Below are 15,356 nucleotides of genomic sequence, written 5' to 3' on the forward strand. Positions count from 1 at the left end.
ATATTTTTTGAATTAAAAGGAATTGAAAGTAAGGTGGGTGAGAAGACAAAAAAGAGTGGGTATATATAACCAGTCTTATTCAAAAATTGATAATTCATTTATGTATTTGGGATATATATGAATGGGATAGTTGTTTCAATGATGTTTAAGACTAAATCAAAGAGGCTTGAAGCAATTATGTGATTGTAATTTCAGCAGAAAGGACCCTCATGGTCAATGCAGCTGCAGTGGTGGTTGAATCTTAACACTCAGCTCTCTCTCTCTTTGAGATATTTTTCTTGATTGATAGACTGAAAATGAAAGCAGACTCAGACGCTGCCTCTGAACCCATCTTCATTATCTAACAACTGTACATTCTAGATCCTGCATTTAGTGCTTCCATTGTAAGATAAAAGAGAAAAAGCAAGAATTTGTTATTCTTGATTTTGGGTTTCCTAATTTTGACTTGTGGGGTTTGGATTATGGAGAAAGAGACAGCATGGTATTCAGGCAAATGGGTTCTCAAAATTTGAAATCTTCAACCATAAAAGAATGGAGTTTTGTGGGTTGTCTTACTATATAATATAGCAAAAAGCATCCCTTGTATACTCACTAAGCTCTGTGCATTAGCAGACAAAACAATCTGCCACCATATGCACATATGCTTTGTTTTTCTTCTTTTTCAAAATCAAACAATATTATATTTGGTGCTATTTCAGTGCCACTCAGCCCATTATTTTGGAAGTTGTTTTAGATTTTTCTCTATTTTTTGATTTAAATCTTTCTGTATTTCAAATCTCTGTTGCCAAGTCTCTGACTTTCAACTGGGGTTTTGTTTTTTCCTCTTTCTTTATTATTAAGAATTTGAATTCTGCAGACAGAAACTGAGGGAAATGGACGGTTCAATGCTCGATACTTGTTGTTTTTTTCAAAAAACAAATCTTATATTATATTTTAATTTTGAAATGGTATCTGCACAAGCATTCAAAAAAGCATCTTGCTCGTCCGCCAAGGCTTTTTTCCATGAATGTTCTAAGTTCTAACTTCTAACACAGGTTTCTTTTTTATATCTCTTTGATTTATTCGCGTTTGGGTTGTTTGAGGATTTGGGGATGGAAAATTAGGAGACATTCATTGCTTGAGATTGATGGGTCTGTGTAAAATTTGAGAGAGAATTTGGGGACCACCACTTCTTCTTTACATACAAAAACCAAAATGCATTTTTTTAGGTTACTTGTTCTTTTTCTTTTCACTCTCAAGCTCAGTTTACCTTTTCTCAAGAACCAGAAATCTGGAGATGGGCTGTTGTTGTAAGAGTGGAAGTTTACTAGGTAGGCCATCTATGTCCTATTTCCCATTTATCCATCTCATACCCACATGCCCATCTACTTTTGTCTTCTTTGAGGGCTTTTCTCTGCATTTCCTTTATCATCATTGCTGGTTTTTTTCCCCTTTTCTTTTCACACAATCATTTCTTCATGAACTTCAGTATTTGTTGCACCCAAGAATTTTTTAAAGTAAATGTGTGACTAGTTCATCAAAGCTCAGGCATATGCTCCAATGCTTGAACTTTTGGGTTTTGTTGCTTCTGTCTTGAAATCCCCCTAATGCAAATTGTCTTAATTACAGTTGGATGGTTATGTTTGAAAATGACCGGTAGCTGTGTCTTCATGAGTTTCTTTGTCCTTATTAGCCTTCACAGGTGTCACAGTGCTTTTTCCATGAAATCTACACCTCATCATGCCCTGTATTTCAAGTTATTATGCTTTGTAGATTCCACTGTTTAATTTGCATATCGACGAATTTGAATACCCAACTTCATCAGGATCTTCTTAACACTAGTCTGGTTTTTTTTGTGTTGTTCAAATTCATGTTTATGCTCATCTCATGCTGCATCAATCCGGAAAAACAAGTATAGTTGTTTCAGAAATTGCTGGGTATGGTTAATGATTTCAAGATGTGTGACTCAGTTGTTGTGCAATCTGCCTCAGACCGGTATGGGTACATCCTGTTATTGTTCTTGGTTTTCTGTTCCTTTTTAATTGGCTGTCATTTTGTTTTTCTAATGGAATTTTCTACAGAAATGATTCCAGCAACAAATGTTCACCTTCTGGTGCGAGTTATTGTAGTTCAGCAACTCTCTATGATTTTGAGGGCAATTTTCAGAACAATCACTCCTCCTTCGAGGTCTGTGGTTGTCGACATGCATTCCCCTGTTAATTTTGTGTTTCAGTAGTCTAATTTACAAAATTGAAGGAAACATGTTTGGGATGAAATGACTTTTTCTATTTGTACCTTCTTCTTCATCTTTTTTCTTTTGTACTTCCTTCACCTGGAAGCTTCACACAATTTTTGAAGCCAGTTAGTCTGTTCTTTTATTTTATTGTCTCTTTTTTATTTTTTGTTTTTTGTTTTTATCTTTATAGAATTTTAGCTTCAATTATACAGCACTAAAACACACAGACAGAGTTGTGTTGGTAGTTATTGATAAGGCATAGTTATTACATAGGCCTGAAAAGCAATATCTTAAGCTTTAATAAATAGGGGAAAAGGGTTTTGGTTTTTATTTATGAGGCTTATTTATATCTGAATTCCATCTAATTTCTCATTGTCTGTGATCCAAGCATTTGACCTAACTCAGTGGCAGAAGACTTGCAATTAAGTAGTTCAAAAATGATTTCAAACTTCCTTTGCCATATTCACTAGTCATATGCTCCCATCCTTAGGTTTTTGGGTTTAATTATTTCTTTGAACTTCAGGTGAGCAATATTGGTGAAGAAGCTGAGAGACTCGGCTCAAGCAATAAACAGAATGGTGCTTGTCCTTATAGGTTCCAACTTGAACAGGATGTAAGATTCTCTCCATTTTAGACGCCCCATTATAAGATATTGTGTCAGTTGCTATTTACTTTGCATTTGCAGGATGGTGAACTGAAGTTCTGGAGTGTTGGATGCTATGAAATGATTATGCTACGTGGTCATGGTTATGGCCTTAACATGCAGTAAATTGATTGTGATCTATCACATGTACGCGGGCTATACTTGTTGGTTTTAGATTCGTCCTAGGTATCACATTTGTCAAACCAAATTTCTTAGTACATGGAAACATGGATGAATTATAAAGCATAAAGATTTATTTTTTAGTGTCAGTGTTGTCAAACCAAAATTTTTTCAGTTGAAATGAACACTTGTTTGTCTTATTGTTGTCTTTAATTGTCAGAAGAGTAAATGTTCCTTTTATTTTTTTTTAATTTTTTTTATGGAGGGAGAGAGAGAGAGACTCTCACTGTTTGCTGGAGGTGTTGTATTTGAATTGGTAAAATATTAGATGGTTTTCATATTAAAATAGATTGTGATCATCTTCACTTGGTTTTTAGATGTCGTAAAATTATTGATTTGCTTTAAGCAAACTTCATATTAGTTTCATACCTTGTTTTATCTAAATAAAGTTCAGGAGTATTATTAAAGATTTCTGTTGAATGAGTTGGTTGCTTTTTTCTAACAGAAGTCCCCTTTTTATAGGTAGAAAGATTACAGAGGCAACTTCAAGAAGAGATGGAACTCCATGCTATTCTGGAAAATGCAATTGAGAAAAACACTGGAGAATTATCTAGTTCATCATGCCTCCCTCACAATGTATGTCAATATTTCAATCATCCTTTGTAATTAAGTGCTTGAATTGCTTATGAGAGATGATGTAATGTCTATCAGAAGTGTCTCTAAAAACCACCCTAAGACTATATTTCACCTTATCCTAATATATCAAAGTATATCAGATTATGTCAGGCCTAATATATTCTTTCAGCATGCTGATTTGGAAAGATAGAGCAGAACACCAAAAGAAGAATTCATGTAACTGACTCGAGGTAGTTGGAATTTAAGGCTTTTGCTCGGTTCAGTTAGTTGGTTCTGAGCTAGTTGATATCTAAGTCCAGTAATCAAAGACTTGAATAATCCTTTGGTGTTTCTTTTTTCTCCTTTGTAGTTATATTAAGGACTCATCCCTTCTGAACAAAAGGAGCCCTCACTGGTAATCGGTATTAATGTCACCATCACTGCCTTTCCTACCTCTCTCAACCCCAGCACAGTCACCAGATTTGCAGAATCTCCATGACAAATTATTGTGATCACCATCTAATGTAGTTCAATCACTGCAACGTCCAAGCATATGGTTTGCTATCAGAAAACCAAAGCAACAGCCAACTCCATCATCTCCACAATTTTGTCATTACACTACATTCAACAACCACTAATTCATCATCTCATCAGCAAAGCCAGCCAACATAACTGCCAGCATCCACTGATCCACCTGTGTGTTCATCAAATCCAACGTCACCTCTAAATTACATCACTTTTCAGTCTCCACCACTAAAAATTAGGAGCTCTACATTTTTAAATTTGATTAATCAAGCTACCTTGCTCTGAATTCCTTGTTTCCACCTTATTTTAGATAGTTGAGTTAAGCATATTTAAATCCCTTCTACTCTAGTAAAAGGCTAGTAGGAGCACTGGCGGAGCCATGTTTTATGCATAATAGGTGATTTGAACCCCTAACCAAAAGGTTCATTGATTCCCATTGAGCAAACACAGAGCAGCCTTGTATTTTTTTTGACCCCATGAAATAAAGCCTTTAGCCTTGCCCTCCCGCCCACAAAATGAGCTCCTTTCTTCATTGTCAATGTAGTACAAACATGAGTAGAACTATAGGCTTTGCAGTATTGAATGAGAATAAAGTCAAAGGAACTGAATTTGTTCGAAACCCCTTTTCCACTTAAAAAAAAATCAGTTTCCTTTTTTGAAAAGTTTCTATTCCATTATTCGAGTCTGGCAGTGAGAATGACAAGTTGCAATTTTGATTTGCTATGGAAATCAATTGCTAATTTTTTTGGGATGTTATTTTCATTAACCAATTGATGCAACTACCAGACTCAGATGCCAATGATTGGGTGATTAGATTTTATTTATTTATTTTTTATTTTTTTTATATTTTAATATGAGAACAACTAGAATCAATAAATTTTAGACCATAATGACCTCTGGTTGGATTCCTTTTTGTTCCAAATCCTTTTTTGAAAAGAAGTTATTTCTTATTATAATTTTCATCATTCCCAAACAATCTAAAATTAGGAAGAAAAGCCTTCTTTACTGTAACAGCTTTTAGAATGTAAATGCTTACTTTTAAACTAGGGATCTTGTGTCGAATTCATTGAGTTGTCTGTTAACTAATATCCCATGTTTTTATTGACCATTCCCGTCTCAATCATTGAATTGTGGTTGCAGATTAAATAATATTCTTTTATGTTGGGCATTCCCTTTTTAATCATGTCCGAGGTTTAAAATGGGTTTTAAATAATGATAAAATTATTTTCGCCTGATCTCTGCTCAGGCTCAGGTGCTCTTGGCTAATATTTCAGTATTGGAGCTCACAGTTTCAAAACTTGAGCAAGAGATGGTGTCTTTGCATTTTAAGCTTAGTCAAGAAAGAAATGAACGAAGACTTGCAGAATACCGAATGCGACATTCATCTTCTTTTTCATTATCGCGTTGCTCCCCTGACAACATGAAAGCATCCGTATGTAATCTTAACTCTTTCATAAATTATTCTTGACAATATAGAAAGTTTATATTGTCCTGGATAAACTTTTGATGAAAATTATAGTTAGATTCGAGCCTATATAATATCTCCAAAAACGAGAAAGTGAAGTTCAGCATGCTATTGCAATTATTGGTTGTTATTATTATTATTATTATTATGGTTTGTTTCTGTTTTTCTTATTTATCACTGTTACCATCTTCTTGTGCTTATAATCATTTACTTCGTATTCCTTTTCTAGTTCTCTAATTAACTCAACCCAATAAAGCCTTAATATGACTTCGTTGGATTGACATATCTAACGATCCTCATTTTTTTTGAGTTCTTATTGTTAAGAGCATGATATGTATATTGAACCCAAATCATATAAACTTAAGCTTTTAGGAAAATTGGTAGTTCAACATGTTATTAGAGCCTGATTTGGCAAGAGGTCTTGTGTTGGAGTCACCTCTTTGCAATTTGCATATTTATTTCCACATTTTCATGTTTGTAAATCCAAAAAGGGCTATTTGCATTTGTTTCTCTCTCTCTCTCTCTCTCTCTCTCTCTCCCCTGTCTCTCTATGTCTCTCCATGTGTGGGTATGGGGTCGCACGTGAGGGAGGGTGTTAAGAGCATGATATGCACATAGAACCCAAATCCTACAAGCTTATGCTTTTAGGAAGATTGGTAGTTCAATACTTATGATTTGCAAGATAATTTTGCCTTTTCCCTTCATGTAGCTGTTATGCATTTTAAGATGATCTCATAGCCTTAGCTCTACCAAACATTTGGATATCAACCCAAAAAAAATTCTGTGCTTTTATAACTAATTTACTCAAAAGGTTTATACATACAAAGATTGAATTATTGCATAGTTGAAAATTTTTTGGAGCAAGAAATCAAACCAGATTCTCAAAGTTGAACTAGTTTTCTTTTGGCGGATACTAAGGTTATGTATCAATCCCCACTTCTAAGAATTTTTTTTTTTAATTAAAAATAGGTTTTGGGGTTTCCAGAAAAAAGACAAGACTGATCATTTAATTCTTTTGCTACTTCTATTTTGTAGTTGGAATCTTTTAATATTTGTTCTTCCATCCTAGTTCTATCTTTATATAAATGGGAGAATGGGCGAAACAGACATCAATGTTGCTTATCAGCCATTCATCGTGCATATGCTTTTATTTTGCTTGTTGTATAGACTTAGTATATGTGAAACTTCGGATGTGTAGCTAAATGTTCTATGTTGTAGTACAGAGCATGTTGCTTGGATAATGATGGATAGCACCATCTTTTTTTGAAGTTATAAACTATGTGCCACAGTGAATTTAATTGCTCTTACACTGCAGAAATCATCATCATTGAGGTGTTTAAAGCATTCCATTTCTGAGCTGCATCATTCCTATGAACATGGCTCATGCCAGGAGCTAAGGGATCAACCACCGGCATCTACTAGCAAATCATGCAGCGCATACTCAATGGTAGAGGTATATCTTCATTCTCTTACCTATAGAAATTTTACCTAGATGACCATCTTGAGTGCTCTGATTCACTGAAATTTTTGTCGCTACATTAGGTGCTTCTTCTGCACTCTTTGCATTTTGTTCCAGAAATATAGAAGTATTGCTTCCTAGTCTTCTGACCAAAAATCCATAGATGATATTTAGTTTTGAATCAACTCAAACTGGCTCTCATTTGCTGCTTCTAAACAACGGCTGGTTTCAGCACTACATACTGAAATGCATTCTTTATTGGAAATGAGCAATACAACATATATGCAGCTAGCTCTTTTTTTTTTTTATAATTGAATTTTATCTGTGGTGTATGAGTGTCATTGTAAAAATATCTGAGTCCCATACCTAAAGATTAGTTGATCATAAGAGTACCTTGTTGAGCCACAAATAACCTGTGTCCATGTAACATAGAGGGGAATATCCAAACCATGCTGTTCATTTCTGAAACTTGTTGCAATGGTCAGCATCCTTTTTGGTTTTCTTGATGGTAATAAACAGAGGCAAGAATTTAAGTTGGTTAGTTCATGTTTCATATTCTTGTATTTTGGTTCTCATTGCTTGGAAGCCCTTCTTTTGCACTGTATGTGATTCAGCTGCATATATACCAATTGGTTTATGAACCACTGGAAGCAGCCAAAGGGCTCTGAATCTGTGCTAAAAACTGGATGATTATATTCTCTTTTCCTTGTTTTAATAGCATAGATGGCCTGAGGGTCTGAAAATATATTCTGAACTCCACCTGATATTAGGTCAGCTATATGAATTCCATATCGAGACTATGAAATGAGCAAAAACGTGGAACCCATTTTTTTAACTTACAGGGTGTGGCATGAGTGGAAGCACAAACTGATTATATTGCAAGAACTTGAGAAAATTACTTATGGTGATGAGTCAAATTCGAAGTATTCATAGCAGCTGCAGTACTATGAGTTAATTATCAAAACTGGTTCATATTTGACCTAATCCTTGTTATAAGTAAAGTTGGGCAACAACACAAGAAAGAAGAATGGATTTGCTATCTTGTTTGATAGGGTGATTAGAGCAATCAATCACTTAGATAAATAATTTGGGTGGGTGATGTAACTCCCATTCATAGGAGCTAAACAGATTGACACACTTGATCCTGAAAGGGTACAATTTATGTCTCGAGATTGTGAAAAGCCACAATACATTGGTTAGGGGTAGAATCCTAATTGCAAGGTTGTGATCAAAAGGACTATAGAGTGGTCTGGATCTATCTGGAATATAGAGATTCAAAATTTGGAGCTCTAGTGTTCAACAGAATATGTGAGCTTCTCTTCTTTCTCAGCTCTCGTAAGAATTCTGTTTGATGGAGAAAAGAAAAAGGAAAGAAAAAAGGAATCATTTTTTGTTTCTTGCAGATTTGGTAAATCAAAGGGCACTCAAAGGATTGGTCTCTGTTAGTGCAGGTGTAGTTAGATAACATCATTGTTGGTATTCATTATATTCTGATGAGGACTTTCTAGGAACTCGCTGCAATCCGACTATGCAGATTGGTTCAGGGAAATAAATGACTCAAGGAAAACAACATTTTTATGTTCCTTGAAGTCATTTAATCCACTTATTTATTCATCTTCTTTTTTGAACTTTACTCTGACATCCTTAAGTATAATGTTGTATGAAGTAAGAAGAGGGGAGCCCACCCCTGATGTAATAGTGCTGAGACATTTTTATCTTATGAAAAAATAACCATATAGATCAGTAAATGAAAAGAGTTTTTTGGGGTTGTCTTTGATGCTCATAAGGGAAAAAGATTTAAAATGGTGAGCTCCTCGATAATTACAAATTTCATTTGCTTAATTCATGTGTATTAAGTGCTCTCTCTCTCTCTCTCTCTCTCTCTCTCTCTATTTCTGTATGCTTTGTGTGTTCAGCTAAACTTGATGAAGGCTTCACAAAAATTTGTAATTGATGACAGCGGGAAGCTAACATTTAATACTTCATATCAGAATGCAGATAACTCAGTAGCAGTTTTCCCCGAGGATATAATATCCATTAAAACAGATACCAAATGTTATCAACCTGTAGACTTTGGGAAACTTACCAAGGGGATGCCTCCTAAGGGTCTATGGGAGCACCCTAATCAACTATCAGAAGAGATGGTACGATGCATGAAAAATATATTCATATCTCTGGCTGAGTCTGCTCTACCATCCAAACCATCTGCAGTGGAGAGTCAGTGCTCTTCCTTGTCACCTCGTGGACATCTTTCAAATTCGTCTTTGTGGTCATCATCTGAGCGCTCAATCATTTCATCATGGGTACAGAGCCCACAAGTTGATGTAAAAGGTCACTCTGAAGTTTTAGCCACAGAGAATGTCTGTGACCCCTATAAAGTGCGTGGAAAATTAAGTTGGGCAGACATTGGAACGTATGGTTTAGCAACTGAGGTTTCTTGGATGTCTGTTGGGAAGAAGCAACTAGAATATGCTTCTGGGGCACTAAGGAGGTTCAGGTACGAAATCATTCCACCATCCTAAGTTTAAATTTTTTGTCTCTCTTTTGAAACAATGGTAATATAAGGTTTCTAAAATTCTAGAAAATATTACTAAAACTTTGAAAAATATCAATAAAAGTTTGAAAAATATTCAGAGCAGTTAATGAAACAATTTCTGCAGTTGCTTTCACTAGGCTGTTTTCCGTATGTTGTGAATTCTAATTATCTTAGCCTTTTGAAATTGCATCCACATTATTTGTATATGCCAAACACAAATGTGTTACATTGCACATCTATCTTTTCTATACATTCTAGTTGTCCCATTTAAGCATGTCCATTGTTTTTCTTTGCAGTCAAGTAAGGTCTAATGATTTAGGAGACTTATCCAAGGTAGCTATGGTTCCAAATGAATTTTGAGAAGTTTCAATATTTGAAGATGAGTTTACAGAGATGTCAATTTTTTATTCTGAATCCTCCCTCACATTTCTTTCCAACTCGAGTATTTTGTTAATTTAATTGGATTGGGTGAATAGTTCAATTTCTACTCATTCAATGGGGATGTTTGCTTAAGGTCCTCGCACTAAATCAAATTGTATATGGGTCAGATGAGCTGAATGTCTATCAAAATGGGGAAAAAGAAGAAGAGAAAAATAAAAAGGGAAAAAAGAAGTGAGATAAAGCTTAGTAGGCCTAGTCAAAGCATTCCCTAAAGCTTTGTCCCTTATTTCTTTGAATGGATGACTGTTGTGTGGATCTAAAGCTGATCATTGCTGTTTTGGTGATATTTTTTGGAGAATAGAACACTAGTTGAGCAGCTGGCGAAAGTGAACCCTATCCAATTGAACTGCAATGAGAAGCTGGCTTTCTGGATCAACTTATATAATGCACTCATAATGCATGTGAGTTCTTCAGTTCTTGTTATATGTATAGATTGGAATCAATTTACACAAGGCATTGCTCCATTTAGCTTTGCAGACGCATGAAAATATGGAATTTCTTTTTTGGAATATGACAAATCAGTGGCAAACTTTGTTTAATTTTACTAATGCCTAAAACATGGACAGGCGTACTTGGCATATGGAGTCCCAAGAAGTGACCTGAAGCTCTTTTCTTTGATGCAAAAGGTTTGATATCTGACATGGATGCTCTTTTATCTATTTTTGTGGTTTGTTTGTGATGGACTTTTCTAGAGAATGTCCTTCTGCATAGTCAAGATGTCACACTACGGATATTTATATGGCACTCCAGTGCAATTATCAGGGGCCAGATGAACAATAACATGGTCTTTGTTTGGTGGGCTTGGGTCACAAAGCAGTCAGTTGCTTTGGTGCTTACCAAGTGCGCGCGCACGCACACACAGACACAGACACAGACACACACACATATATATGCTTATTATTTGGATACAGTTTTTATCATGCTATTTAAAAAAAGGTTTTATAATTTTGCAAATAACTGCAGTGTAGGATGGATACTGTCATATATACTAGAAGAGCCAATGAGAGATAAAAGTTGTGGGCACTTTTGATAAAAGCAAATTTTACGGGTACTATAGAACAATGGAGGAGAAGCATTTATCTTTTTGAATGTTTTCATTATGATTTCTGGAATTTGGATGTGTTCATTAATCTTTCTACTTGCTGTTGTGTTCGTTAATCTTGCTCCTTTCTTACCATAGAGTTATTTTTTCAATTTTCCAGTTCTTTGTCCTATTGTGGTTAAAACAATTATGGCGAGAATTTAAGGTTCTATTTGACAACCATGATAGTACCCATGTATTGCAGTACATGTGTTAAGAAATTCATAATTGATTAACAAAGTGGAAAAGGCTAAAATTGCATCCTGGAGCAGATCGTTATATGATATGAGGTTGCCTCTGAGGATGACAAGGAAAGTCCTGATTCATTTGTGGAGAAAACCAGAAGTCATCTATGGTATAAATTAAACTATTATTGCTGTTTATGGGCCAAAGGAGGGAGATAAACTCATAATGAAGAAAGTTGAAGGTCACCACATTCTAGCACAATCAAATCGGGAAGAGATGGCTCTAAGCAATGGTGTTTTGTGACTATCAAATTGAACATATGAATCACTAGAATGTGATTCGTATTTATCCAAGTTTGTCTCCTTTGTGGATTCAAATGACCATATTTGATTTTTAGGAAACAAGAAGGAAGCTAACACAACTTTTGAAATTATTCAAGCCAACAAAGGCTTTAAGGGATCTTAATGTTATTCTAGCTCTTTCTCGTCTGCTCTGCTTGTTTATTTCTCCAAGAAAGGGATGAAGAATCTTTTTGTGAACTTTCAAAAGCCTTGTATCCATCTCATTGATGAGTTTTTTGTCTACTGTGTAACCAGATCAATCTAGGCGATACATTAATTGTTTTTGATGATTTATCATCTCATATCCAGAAATGTAAGGCTGCAGCAGATGTGTATATAGTTGCTCACTTGGTTTTCTGTCTTCAGGCGGCTTACACTGTTGGGGGGCATTCTTTCAGTGCAGCTGCTATTGAGTATGTGATTCTGAAGATGAAACCACCTGTCCATCGGCCACAAATTGTATGGAGTTACTTTTATGGTCTCTAATGAGTTGCTCTTGTGTGTTTCTTCTTCTCTTTCACTTTGTTCACTAATCATTAACTTTTCACGTATGGAATATTATCAGGCTTTGCTACTTGCCCTTCACAAACTGAAGGTGTCAGAGGAGCTACGGAAGTCTGCAATTGATACGTGTGAACCTCTTGTAGCTTTTGCTCTCAGCTGTGGGATGTATTCGTCACCATCAGTAAGTTTTTTTGATACTTTTCCACTATTCATTGAAGCTTAATCTTGTTCCATGAGTCAACTTGAATTCTAAATATATTTTTGTGCAGATAAGGATCTACACAGCAAAGAAAGTGAGGGAGGAGCTTCAGGAAGCTCAGCGCGATTTTATTCGGGCCTCAGTGGGGTTGAGCAGCAAAGGCAGGTTATTGGTGCCAAAGATGCTGCACTGCTTTGCAAAAGGCTTTGTGGATGATGCAAAACTGGCTGTATGGATATCACATTACCTTCCACCCCACCAGGCTGCCTTTGTTGAGCAGTGCATTTCACGGAGGCGACAAAGCCTTCTTGGTTCACGTAACTGTGGGATTCTTCCCTTTGATTCTCACTTCCGTTACCTGTTCCTGCCTGACCAACTTTCACTCTAATGGCGCTTGTTTTATACTAAATATGCAGCCTTAGGTCAATTTCCACCTTGGAAATGACTTGAGGATGGTTGCAGTTTTGGTGTTTTTGCCTTGTAGACCAGTTGTATCCCTGTTGGGTGTTGTATATGTTGTTGATGGACAGCAGGAGCTCAAGTATGGGGCTCACTGCAGGTAACTGACATGTACTAGCTTCATTTAACAAACTGTTAATAAAGAATTAATGAAGATTTGTTCTATTGCCTACTGATTGATAAAATCTTTTATTCTACAAAAACTCAGTCTGGTGGATGTTGAGAGGTAGTCTGGCATTATTAGGACTAATGGGGTATATTGAGACAAGAGGCTTCAACCTGAGCTGTATGGCTTTACTTCCATGCAGATGGATATGTAAATGGAAGCCAGAAGGGTGCCAGGTTGGTTGGATTCAGAAGGGCAGACCAAAGGTATAAATGAATTGGGGTAAACTGTGATGGCCTCTTCATTAAATTTATGGAGCCCACAGGAGGGGTCCATTCTGAGTGCCTATCTTCAGCTAAATCCTTGGAGCAAGAAACAAGGCTGTAATCCAACATGACACAGCTTCCCACATAGCTTCCTTGGGCTCCCACCTATCCTACGATATTCTGGTGTTCTTATCCCATCAGACTATCCACTTCAAAGTGAGACTAGGGGCACGTCTAAAAACCTTACCTGTCTCCTAAAGCCCCTAAAGAACTTTATTTTTCTCCAACAAAAAAAATCCTTCATTAACTCTAATTTAATTCTTTTTTTGAATCAAGTCTGGTGCATCTTGCCTCCAAGGATCCTACTGATGTCATTGAACTTCGAGGTTGATTATTCTCTGAGTTTGAAACCAATTTTAGGTTTTTATTTTATTTTATTTTTATAATATGGAGTTTGAAGGAAAGAGCATTAGTTTTTATTCAACCTCGAAAAAGTTTATCTTGATTAGGAAAGCTTAAGAAAAGAAATTAGATTAATGGTTGAATAAAAAAGTTAAAAAATAAGAAACTTTATATAAATTTTTGACTCTTAAATCAAAGAAGCAACAAGGTGAAATTAAAAATTTGAAAGAGAACATGTTTTATAGATGTTTTGACTTGTTTTTTCAAAAATTGTTTTAAAAAATAATTATATAAATATAAAGAATGATAAAAAAAAAACCACACACATATATATATATATATATATATATATATATATAATATTAAGTGTTCATTTGAATATACTTGGTGTTTTTTATTTTTAAAATTAGAAAATGTCAGTAAATTTTATATAAGATACAAAAACTATATAATAATAAGTATTCTTTTGAATACACTTCATTTTTTCTATTTTAAAATAAAAAAGTGTTAGTATATAAAATATGAAAACTCTTAGAGATTTATGTTGAAATAAGAATGGGTTTTTTAAAAACCGTTTTTAAAAAAATTGACGTATAAAAAACATGTACTACCTCAAATTTTAAAATTTTTGAAGTAATTTTAAAGGCACAAGGTAAATCTGTACTTTTTGTACAAGATGTTTTACTTTTATATAGAAGTTTCTAATTTTATTTTTTTAAAAAAAAGAAGTATATTGAAACAGGCACTAATATAACAAAATTTTAATATTAAATTTATTTTAGCCAAAATAAACTAAAATATTTCTAAATAAAAGAAATCAATTTTATTAATTTTAGTAATAAAAAAAAGTTTTTAGTTAAAAATGCAATTGGTGGCTATAGTTTAAGTTTAAGTTTAAAACTATACTCGCCAACTATGATTTTAAAAATGTTAGAGAATCTATGTGATTCTCTGACTTGCATAAATCAATGTATAGTTGTAGAGATTTTGGTAAAATAAAGTAGTTTCCTAATTCTAAGGCTTTCCTAATTTTCATATAATTAGTAAGGTTGTCTCTTGATTTTTGGGGATTGATAGGATGTCAAACTCTCATTAAATAGGTTGTAGGTAATATGTATATATATATTTTCCTTGGTAAATGATTATTCAAGATAGCATAAAATAATATTTTTCCTCATGGTATCAGAGCATCAGATTGAAAATCTCTGGAAAAGTAAAAGAGAATAAAGCACATAAGATGAAAATCTTTGGAAGAGTAAAAGAGAATAGAGCACACAAGATGAAGACAAAAGGAATTTTAGTTGAAGGTGGAGTTCATTGCTCTCTCATTGGAATGTGATACAAAGAGAGTGTATCATAGAGAGATTGAAGATTGACTTAATGGAATTTGGTCCAAGGTGGAAATTGTTGGGAATGTCCCAAATTCCTAATTAGTAAAGATTCTTTTCTGTAAAGAATATTGTATAAAATATTTCCTAAGTTGACATATTATTGTAATATTAGATTTCCTTATAGAAAAATGAAAGTTATTAAGAATATCTCTAAAAGTATTCCAAATCATTAGGGGAAAAAGGTTATGAGACAAAAATGAGTTCATAAAACTATATGAGGTGGATAGATATGTAAGGAAGATTGGGAGACATTTGGTGGAGCTAGGGACTCGTGGTTCAGAGTATAAATGCAAGGAGTGAAGAAATATGAGATGTTTTGGGAACCCAATAGTTGTATTTGGTTCTATCCTCTATAATATTCTTTATGGTATAGTGGAATGATTCTTATTCATCCTTGGATGT

The 15,356-nt window shown here is 34.6% G+C and overlaps 1 protein-coding gene across 5 annotated transcripts; it reads left to right on the forward strand.

Annotated features, from left to right (window-relative positions):
- The first annotated feature begins 373 nt into the window (after positions 1-373).
- LOC100241082 (uncharacterized) lies at positions 374-13,116 on the forward strand. Of its 5 annotated transcripts, none has more exons than XM_010656913.3 (13): positions 374-1,310; positions 1,898-1,974; positions 2,061-2,166; positions 2,739-2,828; positions 3,501-3,614; positions 5,365-5,550; positions 6,899-7,036; positions 9,034-9,539; positions 10,321-10,420; positions 10,586-10,645; positions 11,994-12,086; positions 12,193-12,312; positions 12,401-12,954. In XM_010656913.3, the coding sequence occupies exons 2-13, from the start codon at positions 1,919-1,921 to the stop codon at positions 12,716-12,718; spliced, it is 1,887 nt and encodes a 628-aa protein (XP_010655215.1). In that variant the 5' UTR covers positions 374-1,310; positions 1,898-1,918; the 3' UTR covers positions 12,719-12,954. The 5 variants fall into 5 exon arrangements, 4 of the variants coding, with proteins under 4 accessions (XP_010655215.1, XP_010655217.1, XP_010655216.1 ...); XM_010656915.3 differs by having other exon boundaries at positions 374-1,034; XR_002030897.2 differs by lacking the exon at positions 374-1,310 and adding an exon at positions 13,098-13,116 and having other exon boundaries at positions 1,317-1,974; positions 12,401-12,889.
- Positions 13,117-15,356: the final 2,240 nt, after the last annotated feature.

The sequence above is a fragment of the Vitis vinifera genome, chromosome 9 (assembly GCF_030704535.1).
Source record: "Vitis vinifera cultivar Pinot Noir 40024 chromosome 9, ASM3070453v1".
In the NCBI taxonomy this organism is placed as follows: Eukaryota; Viridiplantae; Streptophyta; class Magnoliopsida; order Vitales; family Vitaceae; genus Vitis; species Vitis vinifera.